Raw genomic sequence first — 18056 nt, 5'->3', positions numbered from 1 at the left:
CGATGTTTGGGCTGCTCTCATGAAGATTTCCTCCCCTCACTGTGTCTTTCATGGCACGAAAAGCAGCTTCACCCCTGTTTCTCCAGTCAGAGCATATGAACAGTTACTCTGTACAAATGAGAAACTGAAAAAGGCAACAACTATTTTAAATTAACTGCCCCTACTCCACTCCAAAAGGATGCTGCTACATCCTTCTGCTTCTTTCACCAGCAGGTCTTCACAGTATCATCACCCCGTGGATCAAAGACACATGCATGAATAAGCCTTGGACCTTCAAGAGCAAGCGCACGAGCTCCCTAAAAGCTCACCAACAAACCGGCTTCAGCTCCACAGGAGGAGGAGGAGGGAGCAGAGGGACCTTTCTACCACATACCAAACCTTTCCGGTATCTCAAACATTACGCAAATATTTCGTGTGAGTGCCTTTTCTGCCTCACGAAAACAAGGCTCCTTGCACTCAAAAAGCAGTTAAAACACAAATTCTCTTCCATCTGGAAAATAAAAATAAGTAAGCAAACAGTATTTGAAACTGTGGAAATTGGTAAATAGGATCTTCTGCCCACTGCACTCACTCTGTGTGTACTGCTGGAAGCTCACTTGCGACACCTAAGCGTGCAAAATATTTGCCTGTTTGGCCCCAAAAGATGTATTTGCAAACTAGGATAGCGGTCACGATCTAAGCGGAGAAAGAGCACTGTAGCTCCAATGATGATTTAATTCAAGCTCCGGTAGGCATATATTGGGGTGAAGTGGAAATATGGTATTAACCTTCACTTCCTACAGCGTTGAAGAGAAATCTGTGTACGGTGATTCCTACCAGGATTTTTCCATCCAGACAGCTAACACAAGTACATTTTCAGCAGCAAAAGCACAGTTCAGATCCTGGCAAGCTGCAATGTGCGAGTCCACCAGGATGTCTCTGAGATACAGACTCACACGAGATGATCCCACTGATTAGGTGGAGACTATTAGTAATCCTCCAACAGTAATCCTCCCCAAAAGCAAAAATATTACAAATTCTTCAGAAGGCACTATTCAGAGCTCCATGATGTAAATCTATCGCAGGAGCCAACATTATAAAAGGGTAGGTTTTGGCAACATTCTGCAGGTGATCCACACGTCCATAAAAACATACAGTTAAGAGTTCAATCCTAAACAGCTGTAAAGAAAATTTACTGTAACATTTTATACATGCAAAAAACTGCAAATGCAATATGAGAAATTCAATACCTAACACAAATTTTCCAAATTTCCTATTTTCCAATCATAACCATTTTGCCTATGCAAGGAGACATCAAATTAAAAACAGCCTCCAGGGTCCTTTCCACTTAAATTCTTCTCCCACAGACCTAAGAACACGACGAGCTGGCACTGTGTTTCTACACTACTAGCTCAGAACCAAACTATCTTCTTACTTTTACCTTTTGTGTACTTTTCATAAACAAAAAATTTTAATTATTTTTCCAAGCTCTGCTATAGGGGCACCTTATTTTTAATCGGTTCCTTTTCAAAAGCCAGCATGGCTAGAATTATTCATGAAGGAATTACCTGACAAATCCTATTAACATAAATGACATTTACTGTAGAAAGTAACCAGATTAACACCAGGAACTAGCAGTGTAAATGAAGACTATGGGGCAAATTAGCTCTACAACTATGATACATTTTATTGATAGCATTTACAAGAAATAACTATTTGCTGCTGTTTTTGGAAAGACTCCCAATAACTGAATTCTATCATTTATATTTTTTCTTAACCATCTGTCTAATAAAGACTCTCTCAAAAAAATAACAAAAATAAAAAAACCCCACATTACTATTTTCTTTCTACAAAGTTGGAAATCCAAATAAGGCAGCAATGTTTAAAATTTTAAAGGTAAAATTTATTCCTTTATCCAAAGAAGAAAACAGCAAATGACAAACTACTACATGTTTTGTTGTCTTTTATAGTGCCCCGGTGTTTTCTGTCTATGCTTCTCAAAATCTAGTGTTTCAGACTCTAATGCTAACCGATATTGACAGACATAAAATCATATCAATAGGAAAGATAAGCAGACTTTTCCCCAAAGCAGTAATTGTGTATGTCAGGAGTTGCTGCTTGACGTACCCATCTCTCCAAGAATATAGACATCGATTTCACTGCAGTTTTGTAATTCAAACAAGGTTCCTAACACAAACAAAGTTAAGTTGGCCATGTCACCCTTCACGCATTAATCTCGTATGGATGAGCTGTCATTTTAAATTTGACTGAAAATAACAGTAGACACCTTAACTGGATTAAAAAGAACTAAGCCACTTCTCCGTAATAAAGCCAATTACCAAGCAGCAGGGATCCACTTCATCATCAATTAATCTATTCAACGTGATCACCATTCAATACATGCAAAAGGAGAGCTGCATTTAAAGTAGTTTAATTAACTCCATGCATAACAAACCAATCAGGGGAAATTCATAACACTTTTCTCCTGGTTTCATGAGACACTTTAAATGGGTATTTTGCTTTCAAAAATAAACGTTTCTTCAGTGGGACAACAATTTTGACTTTCTTCTTCTTACATAAAGGGATTTTTATTTTTTTTTAAACAACAGTCACCTATATATTGAGAGATTAACCACCTAAATGGGAGTGAAACAGTTTGCAAGACATACACATGGCTTTCCTAAATGCTTACTGACCTCTCCAAAGAGCCTAGGGCTCTAATCATGAAAAAAAAAAAAAAAAAAAAAAAAAAATCTATGTAAGAACATGATATTTCTTCTTTTTTGCAAGCAAATACAGTTGGTCTATTTAACGCAGCTATAAAGTGAGCTATTTCTAAATAAATGCCCGATAACTTTAACACACTTTGCAACTAAAAATACCTTTGTATCTACAGCATTTCCACAAAAAGAACTAAATGTGAGCTCCCAGAAGCGAAGATCGACTGTTTTTTCTTCTGCTGTTTACAGCAGTTGCTTTGGTGCCTTTGAAAACAAGCCCCGTTCCCAGAAACAATCACCGCACTGGGAATCTGGGCACAGCAGCTCCCGGCATGTCAGGACACGGGACGAGAAGCCTTGCCGGGATGGCAAGGATGAAGGGGGCAACTTGGAGGGCAACGCCGATGCTGGTGTTTGAGGTCTTCTGCTGAGCTGGGCAGAAATACAGGCTCTTAAATGTCAGTGCAAAGAAAGCATAAGCTTTCTCCAAAGAGGGGAACCTGGAATTCCCTGTCTCCTGAACTTTACACTAAGTTTCTAGCTCTCAACAGGATACTAGGGTTAAGGTCAAGATAATGTAAGACACATCAGTAATTAAAAATAATGCCTTTTTGGAAAGGGTTGGGGTTTTTTTTCTGCTCGCTTTTGTTTGGTGTGGTTTTACTTTTGTTTGGCTTTTTGTAATAGACTGGGAAAAATCTTTAATAAGATGTTGAATTCACACACTAATGGAATTATGGAAATGAGACTATCAAACACTCAGCCAAAGATAACAAGGAACAAAGAGGCTGGCTTCTGAAAGTGAAAACCACTCCTCTCCAGTCTATTAGATTCGCCCGAGACAGTCAACAAGACAGCAATTACAGAGAGCAACGTGATGAATAGCATTTATATGGTCTTCCAAAAAGTCTTTATGAAAAAGTCCCAGACAGCAAGTTAAAGAAACTTCTGCAGACATTAAGTGAGTTGGGGGTTGGAACCCAAGGCCAGGGTTAGACACTAGCTACCAAAGGAAACCCAGCCTGTCCTCACACTACCAGGCTTTAGCAAGTTCGCTTTGCAAAACCTTGGTCTTCAGCTAGGTAGGGGCCAATGAGCACAAGGACAACCACACCTGGACATGCCATGAACAAACTGACTGAGAAACCACTCAGTCAGCTCTACATTTAGTAGGTATCAGTCTCACAATTTGAATCATTTTTGATGAACTTGACACGTTTCCATCAGAAATTTGCTTGATAAAGATAAAAGGAGGGAAAAGAGAAAAGAGATACTTAAGAACGGTTTATTATTCCTCTAAGAGAAAATAGAGGACATCACACTTTTATGTTCCTGAACCCTCTTACCTGTTGAAGGACACTTAAAGGCAGGATTGTCCTCTGCTGCTGGCAGAGCGGCAGCCTTGCAGCCAAACCTCTGCCAGTGCTGCTGCACGTGCTCCCCAGGATGCACGCCATCGGCCTGACTCGCTTCGCGCATTTGAACCGTCCGACTGTCGCCCAGGCTTTCCGTGGAGTGTGGAGGACCCTCATGGGGACCTGTGGCCGTCCCCGAGTCACACCCAAGCAGGGTTTTGTACCGAACCGCTGGGGAGCCCACAGCGACAGGGCTATTCACAGCAGAAAGGCAGACCCGTGGCAAGTCCGGCTCGTAATCTTCAGGGATGGGGTTGTACCATATTTCTCCTTCATCATCTGCGTCATTATCCTCACCAAAGTCCAAAGCAGCGCTTCTCAGCGTGGCAGGGCTCGTGGTGCTCGGCAGGGCTCGCGCGGGGCGCTCCTGGCCCACCAGTGACATGGAAGGAGCCCACGGCACCGCGGGCTCGGGCAGTGGGATGGGAGATTTGGGTACCGGGATAACAGCCCCATGTGTTTCCTTACAGGTGTTTTCTTCTTCCGGAGGTGGCGGAGGAGGAGGAGGTCGGTGTGCGCTCTGCTGCAGCCAGCTGCGTTTCTTAGAAACAGTAATGCTGTTCATCTGCGGCCGATGCTCGGGGACCTCGCTGGCCTGGGGGGACTTGGGCTCCTTCCTGCTTCTCGAAGCTATGTAAACATTTTCTATTAAATCTGTTCCCAGAAAGAAAGGCAAAAAGAGAGGGAAAGACAAATACTTAGAATATTGTTTCGCTTTCGACAGATGAACACATATGCTGTTGTATTACACTTGCATTAGACCTCATCTGAAAGGATAAAATGTAAGTTGATGTGATCATAAAATTAGATTTCAGGCTGTCAAAGCAGAATGTGCACATAATTAATAAAGAGTCAGGCTTGTTTGGCTGTATTTTTAACACCATGTAATTTAGATAAGTGGCAGTGAGATAGCTCTGCTGAAAGGTCATGCATACTTACATACAAGCCCCTGCTTTTTTTCTGCCAAGTTCAGGTACAATTGGTTTGAAAAGTTGCTACTTAGTATTTTTCCAGTTTACCTATGCCAATGAAGAAATAGCCCATGCTTTTGATGTAACATACTACTTAAATGGCTACAAAAAACCCCACATAGATTCAGTTCTAGATTTATATATAAATAAAGGTAAGAATATCTTTTGCACAGAAACCTCCAGAAAGGACTGTCCTTACCAGCTTTATCCTATAATTAAGACAGAAGCATCCCCTGATTTGTAGGGAATAAAACAAAACACACCATCATGAAAGGAAGGAAGGAAGGAGGAAGAAATGTAGAACAGTTTTTAAATATCTCACTACACAGCAAAAATTTCAGGCAACACCTAATCAAATTCCACTGACTGCTCCCAAAACTTGACACAATTTCTTTAAAGCAACGGCCAAGCATTTAATTATGCATCAAAAAAGCCACTTGCACTTGAGCCTCTTGTCGGAGCATGTCCAAGCAGCCCACTCCGCAGCAGTGCCATATCCCTGGCATCCCATCCAGGGAGGTGGGACCATGCAAGGAGCGAGCACCTCACCCTCGAGCAAGCACCGACCCCTTTGCCAGGGCTGGAAGGAAAGCTGCAAATACATCCCAATTAAAAAGAGGGAAGGGAGGTCACAGAACCCTCATGCTCCTCTGGGATAACCCAGACAGGGTTTGCTCAGCCACTAAGACTGAGTGGGGATAACTGGGTTCTCATAAAACAGACAACTTGTTTTCATGCGAGACCCTCTGCAACTGGAAATTCCAGACTGGAACAGTTATTTGATACTGCCTGAACATTGTTCTCAGCAAAAAGTTATTTACGTGCCAATAACGGATGTTAAAATACGGACACCTCTCTAGAGCACTCAAGGAGCAGCTCCATAAATCCAGCTAAGTTTGCTGTAGACAGGAGAAAGACTGTCACTTGAACAGAGAGTCACTTTGACTCTCTTTTTAGGTTTGTACATTAATGACAGAAGGGATCCCTGATAAGATGAAACACCAACATTCCATTTGATGAAAGATTCATCACTTGGCCATTTTTTTTTTTCAAAAGTGAGGTTTAGTTGTTTAGCTAAACTGCAATATGAACACTGTTTGTGATTTGAATAATTAACTTGGTTCAAAGAACGAACAAAATTAACCATGCTCATTTTGAAGCCTGTGCACACCTCCATTGAAGTGCTTTCCTGCACTGGTGCCCAAGTCAGTCAATTAACAGAATCTGAGGCAAACGTGAAAGCAGGGCTGAGGACGCAGATCTCTGGAAAAGTTTCAGTGATTTGGCAGCAACCGTATTCCTTCCCCCACCCACAGCCTGGAAATGTAAGCCTGCCATTGTAAAAGGTCTCTCTTTACACAATTTGACTACTATTTCAAGTAAGGACTAACGAAAAGGATGGGGAGCTAGGCTGCAGCAGGCATAGGGCTATGCCTACACTTGCAAGAAGTCAGTTTGGACTGGGGACTGCTTGGGTAAGCATCCTCCTGCTGGTCATGACCACCTCAAAGCCCTTCACTTGTGCCCAGACAGCCCGAGGAGAGGTCCCTGCTCCGGTAACATAAATAGATGGAGCATCCGTAAGCTGTATTTCCACAACCAAAAATATCTGTTCCTTCCTGCTTCGTGGTAGAAACGCAGGCCCTTCCACGCCAGTTCAGACAGCCTACAATTCCCCAAACAGCGGGCTCCTAAGAAGTACAACATGCCTAAATATGCACACAGCGACACATCTGGCATCAGCCTCCGGCTGCCCGCGGGTCCCAGCGGCAGCAAAGGCACAGAGCAAACTCTGCTTTGTTTTCGCCATCCAGCCGGGTATCTCAATAACAAACCATCTGCAAGAGCTCACCGCAGGAACATTAATAATCAAGCAGCTCCAGCGCACTCCAATAACCCCTCTGCTTGCAGAGACACGCCGCCTACCACACAAATTCAAAACTACCCCATCTCTGAACTAGCCAACGTGCTGCCAGAAGTCATTGATTGTAAGTGTTCACTGAATCCCGTCCAGAAGATACACTTCCATGTAAGTCCTCCAACTGCAGTTTTTGCAACGGATAGCAGCATTTGCAAGCGCTGCCTCCCCTTTATTCGAACTTGGCCCTGATCCTGAAAGCCCTTATGCCTGTGTTTATTTTAGTAACAAACTGTTTCACATGCAAGTATCTGCACAACCGGTGGTTCAGTATCATAGAGCGAGTTTTCAACATCATTAGCTGTTATAGTAACGAGCCAATTTTAAATAAATACAAAGCTTTCAGAGATACACAGGTCAGGTACACACTTTTGGTTCTAGAGCAAAGGTTCGTTCAGAAGAACGCTGCCTACTCTCAGTTAGTATTCTAATATATTTAATATATTCTAAAAATATATAATAAGCCTCCACACAAACACAGAACCAGACAACGGTTCCTTCCCAAAAGGCTTCAATATAGTGTTGAATAAAGAAAAAAAAAAAAAAGTCAGGTATTCTCTTCACTTTCCACTCTATTGAAAAAAAAATTTAAATAAATCACTATTTAAAGTGTTGTGGTAACAACACACATAGGCTCAGAAACCAGAGCCTCGATGTTTCAGCTGAACTGAGGTCAAAATTGATATTCTCCTCTTACGTAGGCGTATGAAATATTTCAATATGATACTGCGCACTGCTTTTCAGATAGTAATGAAGAGGGGAACAGCTTTTCCCAGTCTCTCCATATATGGATCAAAACAATCCATGGTTCTTCTGGTTTTAATACCAGCTACTTAAACACATTTCATTAAGTTTCCTTGTAAAACTAAGAAATATAATAATTCTGTATTTAAATGGAACAACAGCAAGACGAAAAATTTATTTGTAAGCTTCTCAAGTGCACCATTTAAAAAAAAAAAACAGGCAGCAAACAAAAGCCAAAGAACGACAAACAGTCATATGATAAGAACGTGTGGGGATTCACACAAAGTAGTGGTCTAAATTCAAGCGCCTCATTTTAATGAGGAATTTTTATTGTCGAGAAGAAGAGTAATTACGGATGCGAGGATGTTACCGCTGACGATTGATTCAAGACCTAAATTTAGATTTGCTTAAGTGCCTGATCTCTGTTCGCAACAAATCTGAAGGTTGTACAAGACAAAAAAAAAGAAAGACAAAAACTTTTCCAAACACGAGTAACAGCTCATTTAACTTCCCTGCATACTGGCAGCTCCATGGAAAGCCCTATGAATTTTCGGGCTCCGTTGTTGTTTACTTACAGTTTATATAAGCTGGTACTGCCCAATGAAAATAAAGTTGGCTTTTAAACACGGGCGATGGGCTTAAGATAACTCCGTAAGGCACAAACCAGCGGGGAGCCGCAGGAGTTACCCCGACAGCCGCTTTTTGCTCCAGCGGCGTTCCCATCCGAAACCTTACAACACAAACGCAAAGCACGGGCTGGAATACGCAGCCCCTCAGACTCGCGGAGAGAAGTCAGGTCTTTGGGAGATACTGGAAAACAGTTGTTCGTTTTTTGTTGTTTTTTTTTTTTTTTTTTTTTTTTAAAAGCGCCATTCCACCCACTCGCGCAGCCTTCTCCCCCGCTTTTAAGAGGAATTAAAAAGAAGTTAACTCCCGGCAGCGGAGCGCCTGGTTCAGCCGGGGAAAGCCGCTCCGCTGGGCAGATGGAAGACGCGCGGCCGCCGGGAGCAGCGGGACGGGGCACCCCCGCTCCCCCGGCGCCCACCGGTCTCCTCGCCGCCCTCGGAACCGCCCGCCCCCGCCCGGCAGGTGGGAGGGCGGCCGGAGCCCCCGGTGCCGGCACTTACCCTGCGGGGCGCAGCCCCCGCCGTGGCGGTGCCCGCCGCCCGCCGCCGCCGCCCCTCGCTGGGACCTCCTGCCCCGCAGCTTGGAGAGCGTCCTGCGGAGCGGCTCAGCCATGCCTCCGGCTGCTGCCTCCCCGCCGCCTTCAGCGGGCGCTGCCCCCCGGCCGGCGGGACCCGACGGCCCCCCTGCGCGGCGGCGGCAGCCCCGGGCCGCACTGCCCCATGGCGGGCTGGCTCCGCGGGCCCGGCCCCGGCTCCGCCGCGCACATACTTGGCATAGCTGAGCGGGGTGAGAGGGCGCCCCGCAGTGCGCATGCCCCGCCGCCGCACGGGGGGCGCCGCCCCGCACCGAGGCCGCCGGGCCGCTGCGGACCCCGGCCGGTGGAGAGTGGAGGGGGCGTCGCCCCCGTCCGCCTAAGGGTCCCGGTCCCGGTCCCGAGGGTGCAGGGCCAGCAGGACCGCCTGTGCTCGCCGGAGGTGGCCCGGGAGGCTGCGGGGGCTACCGCAGGTGGGTGGGCAGCCCGCCTCCCCCGTCCGTGGGTCCGTCCTGCCCGGACACCGACCGCCCCATCGATACCCGGGGCTGTGCTCGGCGTATCCCCATCCCTGGAGGTGTTCAAGGCCAGGCTGGATGGGGCTTTGAGCAGCCTGGTCTAGTGGGAGGTGTCCCTGCCCATGGCAGGGGCGATGGAGCTAGATGATCTTTAAGGTCCTTTCCAACTCCAACCGTTCTATGATTCTATCATCTTCTATGTCAGCCATGCGCGTAGCGTTTCTTGCCAAAGACCAAAAGATTCACAGCATCTTTTACATACTTCTTTTCCCTTGATGTTGATTTCTTTTTTTTTCCCCCAAAGAAGCAAATCTGTATGCTGCAAACTTACTTTTCCCTTCTGGGCTTAGGCCATGCATGTGGCAGGTTTTGCATCCCGGCAGGTTTTTCCACAGTTTCCCTGCAGCCTGGCAGCGTGGGGAACAGCCACTCGCTCTCTGGAAACTCCTCAGCAGAGTAAGGCCAGCCAAGAGTTACTTGATGAAGTTGGGATGAAGTTGGCCTTGGTGTCAGTGGCCTTTAGTATTCCCGCCAAAATGCCACATAAGTAAAAGACAAATGGCGTCAGGACAGAGCAAATAATGTATCAAGGCTGCTGAAGCAGGCAAAAATTTGGTTTCGGTGTCTTGTGTTGCTCAGCTACATGGTGCATTAGTTCCATTAGCAAGAACACAGCCCTTCAAAACCCATCTTGGGAAAGAGCATGTCATTGATTTCTTCCCAAGATAAAATCCCAAGGCAGCTCTCGTTGGGTAATATCTACATGGGGACATGTTTCAGTGTCAACGACTTCAGGAGTATATTTTGCAGTTTTCTATATGTCACATCTTACAAACCATCTGCCATGCACCTATCTTGTGGGGGTAGAGAGCCCAGGAGCCGTGGTGTTTGGTGGTGGGTTGGATGTCCCCTGGGAGCGGAGAGGCATTCCATGCATTCTGCATGCCAAGCACAGCGCTGCCTCGGGACAAAACAAACCCCCAGATACCGGGCTGAAGGAAGTGCCTCCTCGGTTCTGGAGAAAAGAGCTGCAGCTCGTGAACATCGCACTGATTCAGACTTCCTCTCTTACCAAAATTTTGAAGGGGATTTAATTATTTGAGCATTTGAAACTAAACATTTTTGAAGAACAAAATTAGAGTAAATTTTTGAGTCTTTATATGTGAAACCCCAACAATAGTAGCTCAGTAATGCGTGTGAATATACAATGTAAAAAAAAAGCCATTACAAAGTAGTTATGGTTTCTATGAATGTAAAATAAAGCTCATGGTAGTTATCATATGTCACATTGCAACAACTAGAAATGCCATTTTGCCAGCCTGTCTTTTGAAACCATTTGCATTCCTTTAAGTACACATATTGGGAAATATCTGTGTGCGAGTTTCAGAGCAAGATGTAAAACCACTGCAGAATGCTTCGGGTTGGGAAAAATGGCAGGCGAGGCAGCAGTGGCTGGGACGAGCCGATGCTCACTGCTGTGCAGGTGAGGAGCTGCCAGCCCTCTGTCCCTGCAGGATCAGATACCGTCCCCTCTGACAGCCACGTTGCAGTGCCCGCCGGCCGGGTTAGGAACAGCATCTCAAGCAAAGTGGCATGCAAGAAGTGCATAAAAACAAGTACTCCTATCAGTACTTCTCTGGCAGTGCACTCACTGAGCACAATTAATGCACCTGCCTCCAGCAGATCAATTCACAGTTACATCATCTGCATTACCTGTGGGCCCAAGCGAAGGAAAAGCCCAGCGCCACCTCCTCTAAACCAATCTTACCTGTTCAAATAGTTAAGCTTTCAGCCCCAGCAAAAACTTTGATTTTCAGGCTGGAATCGGTTGTAAAGCTAAGCCTTTTACTACATCTTCCAGAACTGTGATCACGAGCTGTAAGGACACAGTAAAATAAGAAAGGTATAAACACATTTGATGGCATTTTTTTGTTCATTTCATAGTCAGATGTTGAAACAGGTTGCCCAGAGAAGCTGTGGAAACTCCATCTGGAGTCATTGAAAACTTGGCTGGCCCTGGACCTGGGCAAGCTCACCTATGTGGCTCCTGCTCTGCCCTGGGGCTGAGCAGAGGACCACCAGAGGTCCTGTCCAACCTAAGTTATTCTCCTGACTCTAAACCTTTCCTCATATCGGAGCTGCCGTCCTCCCTAGCTACGACATGGCTTGGATAGAAGGAATGAACTCCAGCTGAGCAGAACACCAGCAATAAAATTTACTAGTGCAGTGGTAAAATTCTGCATGGGCACCGCAGCTCGACTGCACTGACCATACTGATGCTATCAGGAGGTCAGCTGTGCCACCAGGAAACGCGTGCCTAAAGGAAAGGGCATGCATTTGAAATCTGGGAATGGGGCTCTGCCCTATTAAAAAGCACTGAAAAGATTTGAAACAGCTCAGAGATGAACTCTAGGCTTTTTCTCCATGAGAAACTTGTTGCATACGTTTCAAACTGAGGAAACGAAGTCTACACCTGTAATCATCATACCTGCAGACTTCTCACCTGTTCTAAAAGGAAATCAGATTCCTCCTATCTGCCCATGCCTAAGATTGTCTGCATTAGTTCCCTAATGAATAACAACTTACTGCACTTAAAGTAACTGTATGTAATTTTTACCAACTTCCTCTTATTTAGGTGACATTTTTGGAAATATTTGTTACTTGAATATTTCCTTTTAGCAATTAAAACAATATTAGTAGAAAGTACACACTGGCCAGAGTAAGGACCAAATCCTGTGAAGCACTGGGGTAGTGACATTCAGCGTGCAGTACTGCCTTCTCCCATGAGTATTAGCTATGGAAACAAAAGAAAATTCAACATCATTGTGTTTTCTGTGCTGCTTCACACAGTATTTTCTTCATGTTCTGTATGGTTTTAAATGTTAGTTTAAGCATTTAGATTATTCCTCTATGCAATAGGCACACAGGAAATAGCTCGGTGAAAAGCTGCCAATAGTTGAGTCTATAAACACAGTTTGATCTGTATCTTAGAAAATTGTTTCCATTCCAAGCTGTGGTTACAAAGCACTTTTTCTTGTTGGCAGCTGGATTTTTTTTAATCCCTATGCATCCTGTATTTGCCCAACAGAATTGGCATTGATCACATGAAAGAAAAAAAAAAAAAACCCTGCAGATAAAATAACATTAAGGATCTGGCTGGAACTAACTTGAGCCAGTAGAGTAAGAGTCAAAGCTGAGCTTTTGTTTTCAGCTCAGCTTGTTTTGTGCAGGAGCTGCAAAGCACACAGTGCTGAACGTGAGTCCTTTTACTTGGCCTTCTACAAAAAGTAAAAGCTACTTCAAGGGGATGGGACTAGAGCTTGCATCAACTCGAAGGGGCTTCTTCTTAGGAGACTGGCAAATATTTAGGACTGGTTAAACTGTGATTTTAAGCAAATAGCAGTATTCTTCTGAAGGTACAAAGATAAATGTTCTTAAAAGTTGGGTTTTTTATTAACAGCTGAGATTTTGCCAATTACTTGATCTTTTCTTAGTCGATGACATGAGAACTGTAAATGGCTACACAAGCAAAAAAGTCCAATTTCAGTTGGAAAAAAATGTATTGTTGAGCAGGATATCCCTGGTGAAGAAGCTGATGACTAGGTGGCAACATTTGGGCACTGATAAAGCTGAATGATGGAATTTTGCAGAAAAATAGATCCTAATAAAAGACTGACAAATAACCCTTCCAGCCTTGCTGAGAGTGTCAGAGATCAGCTCTGCCTCAGGAGATTCCGGGAAGAAGCTGTGCGCTCCTAAGTACACAGGCTTTCCTGTCAGTACAGACTCAGGGACTGGTTTCGAGTCTGGCTTTAGAAAATCCCACCCCTCAGAGCACATAAGAGCTCCTCAGATGTATCTGAAATAGAAGTTACTTATTAATTTAGTATGTAACCATGTAAAGATATACTTTATTTTACCCTAGTAGGATTCATTCATGTGAATAAAACTGAAAGCGTCTGAAAACGTGAGGGAGCCTCCTTTTCATTAAAGCTTAGCAAATCAGTAGCTCTCTTCTCTCAAGACATGTTGCAGACGGGGGGATAAAGTGACAACTATATGACCAAAGTGGAGCTGGTGACAGCTGGGAAATGGAAGCATTTGAATGCCCCAATAAAATCTGTGAGCACTCTTTTTATTGAAAGCGTCTGCCTTCCTGACATCGAAATGGACTGAAATAAGAGTCCCATGAAACTCTATCAGGCAGCTAATAGCCGCGTGCATTATCTCCAGCCTGCCAAAGGACTGATCTCTCTCAGATGCAGACACCACTACAGTCATCCATACCTTTGTTACCCCCAGACCCTATTTTGAACTGGCCAGTTGAGGCACCCCAGAGGCCCACAGGGTCCAGAATACGGCTGGTTATCTTCTTAGGAAGACAAACCAATGGGAGAATAAAACATTTATATTCTAAACCTGAGGAGGTTGCTAGACAACAGGCTGGACAAAGCTGGAGGTGTTCATTACCAAAATGGCTCCACCATCTGCTTCCTGGTCTCTGGCTCCATTTGGAGTTGGGGTTGCACTTATTAAAACCAATTTGAGTGACTCCAAAAGCAATCAAGTGTTTGGCTCAGACCATGGACTCCCTTCTAGAGTGCATCCTTGCCTGACACCTCCTTAATCCAAAACTGCTCTAAGAGGCACCGCTGTTGAGACCTTATACCCAGTGCACCACACCTGCATTGCTGTTGCTTGGCCACGTCCAACCAAACTTGGTGCCTTCTCATAATGAGGTAACAGACCTCTGAGAAGCCATGCCACCATCAGTTCCTCTCTGACTCCTGTGGTATGGGCGTCCTGGGCTCTGGCAATGACTTGTAGCATCAGGACACTGGCAACCTTGGCTGTATGTGAAGTGCTGAGCCTGTTACTCCCAGTGGCATGGTCTACTTGTCCTGTTAAGCTGTAATCAAAATTAAACATGAGAGGATTTTAAGAACCACCTGAGGTTAACCTAGGTTCAAATGAGCAATGTGATGGAAATGCTTCTGTTCATAGCTATCAGCTAAGTTCAGCAGCAGGAGCACTCATGGCTCTGCCTTCTGTGCTTTGTTTAAACAGAAATAAGACAGTAATTCATGCTCCTTTTAGTAGCTTGCACTTATTTTTTTAAGTTGGTATTTGTCTTTTTAGAGAATGCAAGCTAACATCCCTATGAGCTTTTCAAAACGTGTCATTGAACTTCTGGGCTGTCATTACCACCTCCGACTGCAGTCTTACAGCATGCCAGTGCTATGGTAGGATGCCGGTCTCACTGAAGATATGCTAAAAATACCAAAGTATTTTGGATACAAAGAAGCCAAAACATTACCCATACAGTAAAAATAGTCGGTATCAAGATGGTCATCACCATTACCTTCTCCTAACATGGAGACAAAACCGGCAGATTGGTGACACTCCACCTTGGTTGAAGTGAAAGAAAACACCAGCAAAGACTGTAATATGTTCAAGCAAAACAAAAACAGTTTCAAGTTTATGCTCAAAACATTAGGAGATCCTCTATGAAGGAACTGAAATCACTGAATAAGCATTTATCTGTCCATTTTGTTCTGTCTCTTCAGACCAGGACCACATTTGTGGTCCTGCCATTTCTGCCCCAGGAGGGCAGGGAAAAAGCAGAGCTCTCACCCATGGCCACCTGCAGTCCATCTCTCTCCTTGGCCTCATGCCTTCACAAAGTCTCCACCGTCATTCAGTCTCTTACAGTATTTGGCTACTAATCCAAACTTAGATAAAATGTAACATTTGTGACTCTCATCCTCTAATTAGCTGAAGCCATAAGATTTGAGCTGTGCCCTGTACCAGTCCCTGGGAACGTTGTAGGGGAGGTGCTGTCCCCACTGACAGAGCCAAGGATCCGCCAGTCCACGCAACAGGGTCCAGGAGATGTTGCAAGGTCCATCCACCATAAAGCAGGGTCCAAAAACCTGCTGCATATGCAAGATTTATTTATTAGAAATCCTGCAAAACTTAAACACTGTAAGAATATATGGAATGGCTTCTGATTGCCTATTAACAGTCAACTAAATGCCAGAATGGGGGAACACATTCAATGAATATGTTCTTAGGGGAATCCACTTTCTTAAAGTTCCTTTCTTCCACTTCTATTGTTAGAAATAGCAAATTTTATTTTTTTCAATCATCAGCCTCAAAACTCTGAGTTTCAAGTCAGAGCAAAGTTTAAAGGGCTTCTAAATGACGTAAAAGGAAAGGCAGTCTTTAAAATAGAAGTGGAAAGGTCCTTAAATTGGAAGACTGATCCTTTTTAAGAACTGTATACAGTGTGTTGTGCTCAAAGTACTTGACTTAAGATAATCACGAGGATGCCTTAAAGATGTGTTCTTATAACCTTAAACGTTAAGCAACAGATGTTGCTTCTGTAGGCAAAATCTGCCGATGCCTTTCACATGTTGAAAGGTTCAAGTCTACTTTTCCTTTAATGTAAGCTAAGTAATTTCATTAGTCAAACAACTTTAAATGTGTGCATATATGATCATTTCATGATAGTGACCCTGTATGTTACAAAGCCAAAAAAAAATGGGGGGAAAAAAGCCAGAGAAACCCAGCATATCACCTCAGGCTGCTGAGAGATCTGTGGAATTTCATATATGAAATATTCTCTTCTTTCTCTCCATTGTGTGTGCGTCAAAGGGAGCAATCAGAGAAGTTAATAGTAAGAAACTATGACAATGAAGCCTGTACATGCATTCGCGTGCTCATACTTAGCTTGTTTGCAGAGGCTGAACAGCACCGCTTCAGTACAGTGACTGAAAACCAGAAAAGCATTCTTGTACAGCTACATAGATGAACCCTGTAGTGCAGCTATCAAGTAGAACAGAAAAAACCTGTGTTTCACAGAAGAAAAAAGTTTTCTTGCTTAGGCCAGGCACTCTGGAGCACGTTTTAACCCAAGGAGCTTTCTTGACTCGTAAGGAACAATGGAGCAAGGAGGCAGCTAGTACTTGGTTCTGCTGACTCTGGCAGGGAAAGTCCCTTATTTGCAAACTTGCCAGGATTTCTGCCTACCATCTGCTGACAGTTTGCTCCCAACATTCTCTCACTCCAGTGATAACAAGGAATGACAAAACCACAGCAGCTAACGGGAACGTGGCACGGTCAAACTTATTTTAGTTAACGTCCATCACAACATTCAGTCACCTCTGGGAGACAAAACAGAATCCAAGAAACGGAGGTGAAAAAAATAGATTTATAATTGCATTTGTGCTGCTTTAATCACACATCTCCTCATTTGCTCATATTCAGACCAGTCTCACTTTAAACATCTCAAGTTATAGGCTCCTACTATTATCCCAACAGTCCAACCGGTCATGTGGTTAGGAAGCAGTTCCAAATACTTCACCCAAATGTTAGTCAGCTACTCTATCTAGTCATGTCTCATGTGATACATGAGTGCAATGTCCTGCTAGTCTTCCGTGGCTGCTCAGACTATGGCACATGGTCCTAGGTGGAATCTCTTCCTACCCAGCCCGACAGACATCAGCCCCACAGGCAGAGGTGACACCAAACGCTGGCACAGGGGCTGTCAGCCAGTCCTGCATGGGTTTCCTCAAGTTTCCAGGAATATTATCTGGACAATATAAAATAGATATTTAAATGCAACTTAATCTTTCAAATAATCAAAAAGCAATTTACTTTTCTCTTTGAAATATTTTCTGAGTGGGAGTTGAAAGTCCATGTATCTCAGCTGATTTCAAGTAGACAGGAAAGGCTACAAATGCTTCTGTGCTTTCTCTAGTGGGCCCTCACAGTAAGGGCACTCTTCAGGTGAGATCTGTTATTGAGAAGCGTGAGCTATTGAAAATATTCAAAATATTTACATTCTTCAGTGGATACAAGCACTACTTTATCCTAATCTCTTCTCTAATTACTTGAGTTTCCAGCCGTGCCACAGCATAATCTGTGTAACGCCCACAACAAAGACCCACAGCACTTTAATACAACACATTTCAGATGGATATCACAATGGTGGGGCTTCTGAAAGGCCGTGTATATTTACTCGACTATATCCATTTTTCAAAGTAGATTTTTCCTTGTTTAACGCTCCCCCTCCAACCTTCCTTCTCATTGCTAAAATCTGTTTCCTAAATGCCATATTCTTCTGCAGAATAAAAAGACTCAACAGTACATAAAAACCAAGTATTTAAAGTTAAACTTCTGGGGTTTTGACATTGAGATGTAAGATCTAAAATTACTGATTTTTTTAAATCTATTTTTGGATGGGTTTAACTTTATGTGTTTCCGAACACCAGTTTCTGCTCTGAAACATCATGCGAGAGGTCATTTTCAGTATTCTTCCACTTTTTTCTGGCAAATTCCCCTGTTGTCTATATAGAACAGAAACACAGCTAAACAGGATATACTGAGTGTAAAAACAGAATTTGCATGGGAGGGACAAGGGCAGAGGGAAGTCTGAAGCTAAAATTACTCCAACTGGCTTTTTCGAACTGTGTTTCCAAGGTGACAGAAACCCTTTTATTGCAAGGTTGCTCATTTATCTTGAACAGTTGCCAGGATTTTGATCTAATTTTTAGTTCTGAAGAACTAAAATTATCCCCCTCCTTCTCAAAATAAAACTCAACCAACCAAACACAACAAAACAGATTTT

General features: G+C 43.9%; 1 protein-coding gene across 1 annotated transcript in view; it reads right to left on the bottom strand.

The window, feature by feature from the left end:
- Positions 1–8986, bottom strand: part of SYDE2 (synapse defective Rho GTPase homolog 2) — a 28998-nt gene extending 20012 nt beyond the window's left edge. Inside the window, exons 1-2 of the mRNA XM_074152458.1 lie at positions 8875–8986; positions 4046–4768 (exon numbers count right to left, since the gene is read on the bottom strand). Coding sequence (XP_074008559.1) covers positions 4046–4768; positions 8875–8986 — 835 coding nt within the window. The remainder of the gene's footprint in view (positions 1–4045; positions 4769–8874) is intronic.
- Between the last annotated feature and the right edge of the window lie 9070 nt (positions 8987–18056).

Source organism: Numenius arquata, chromosome 8 (genome assembly GCF_964106895.1).
Source record: "Numenius arquata chromosome 8, bNumArq3.hap1.1, whole genome shotgun sequence".
NCBI classification, from domain to species: domain Eukaryota; kingdom Metazoa; phylum Chordata; class Aves; order Charadriiformes; family Scolopacidae; genus Numenius; species Numenius arquata.
The sequence above is the reverse complement of the archived record's forward strand: the minus strand, read 5'-3'. Positions and strand labels throughout refer to the sequence as shown.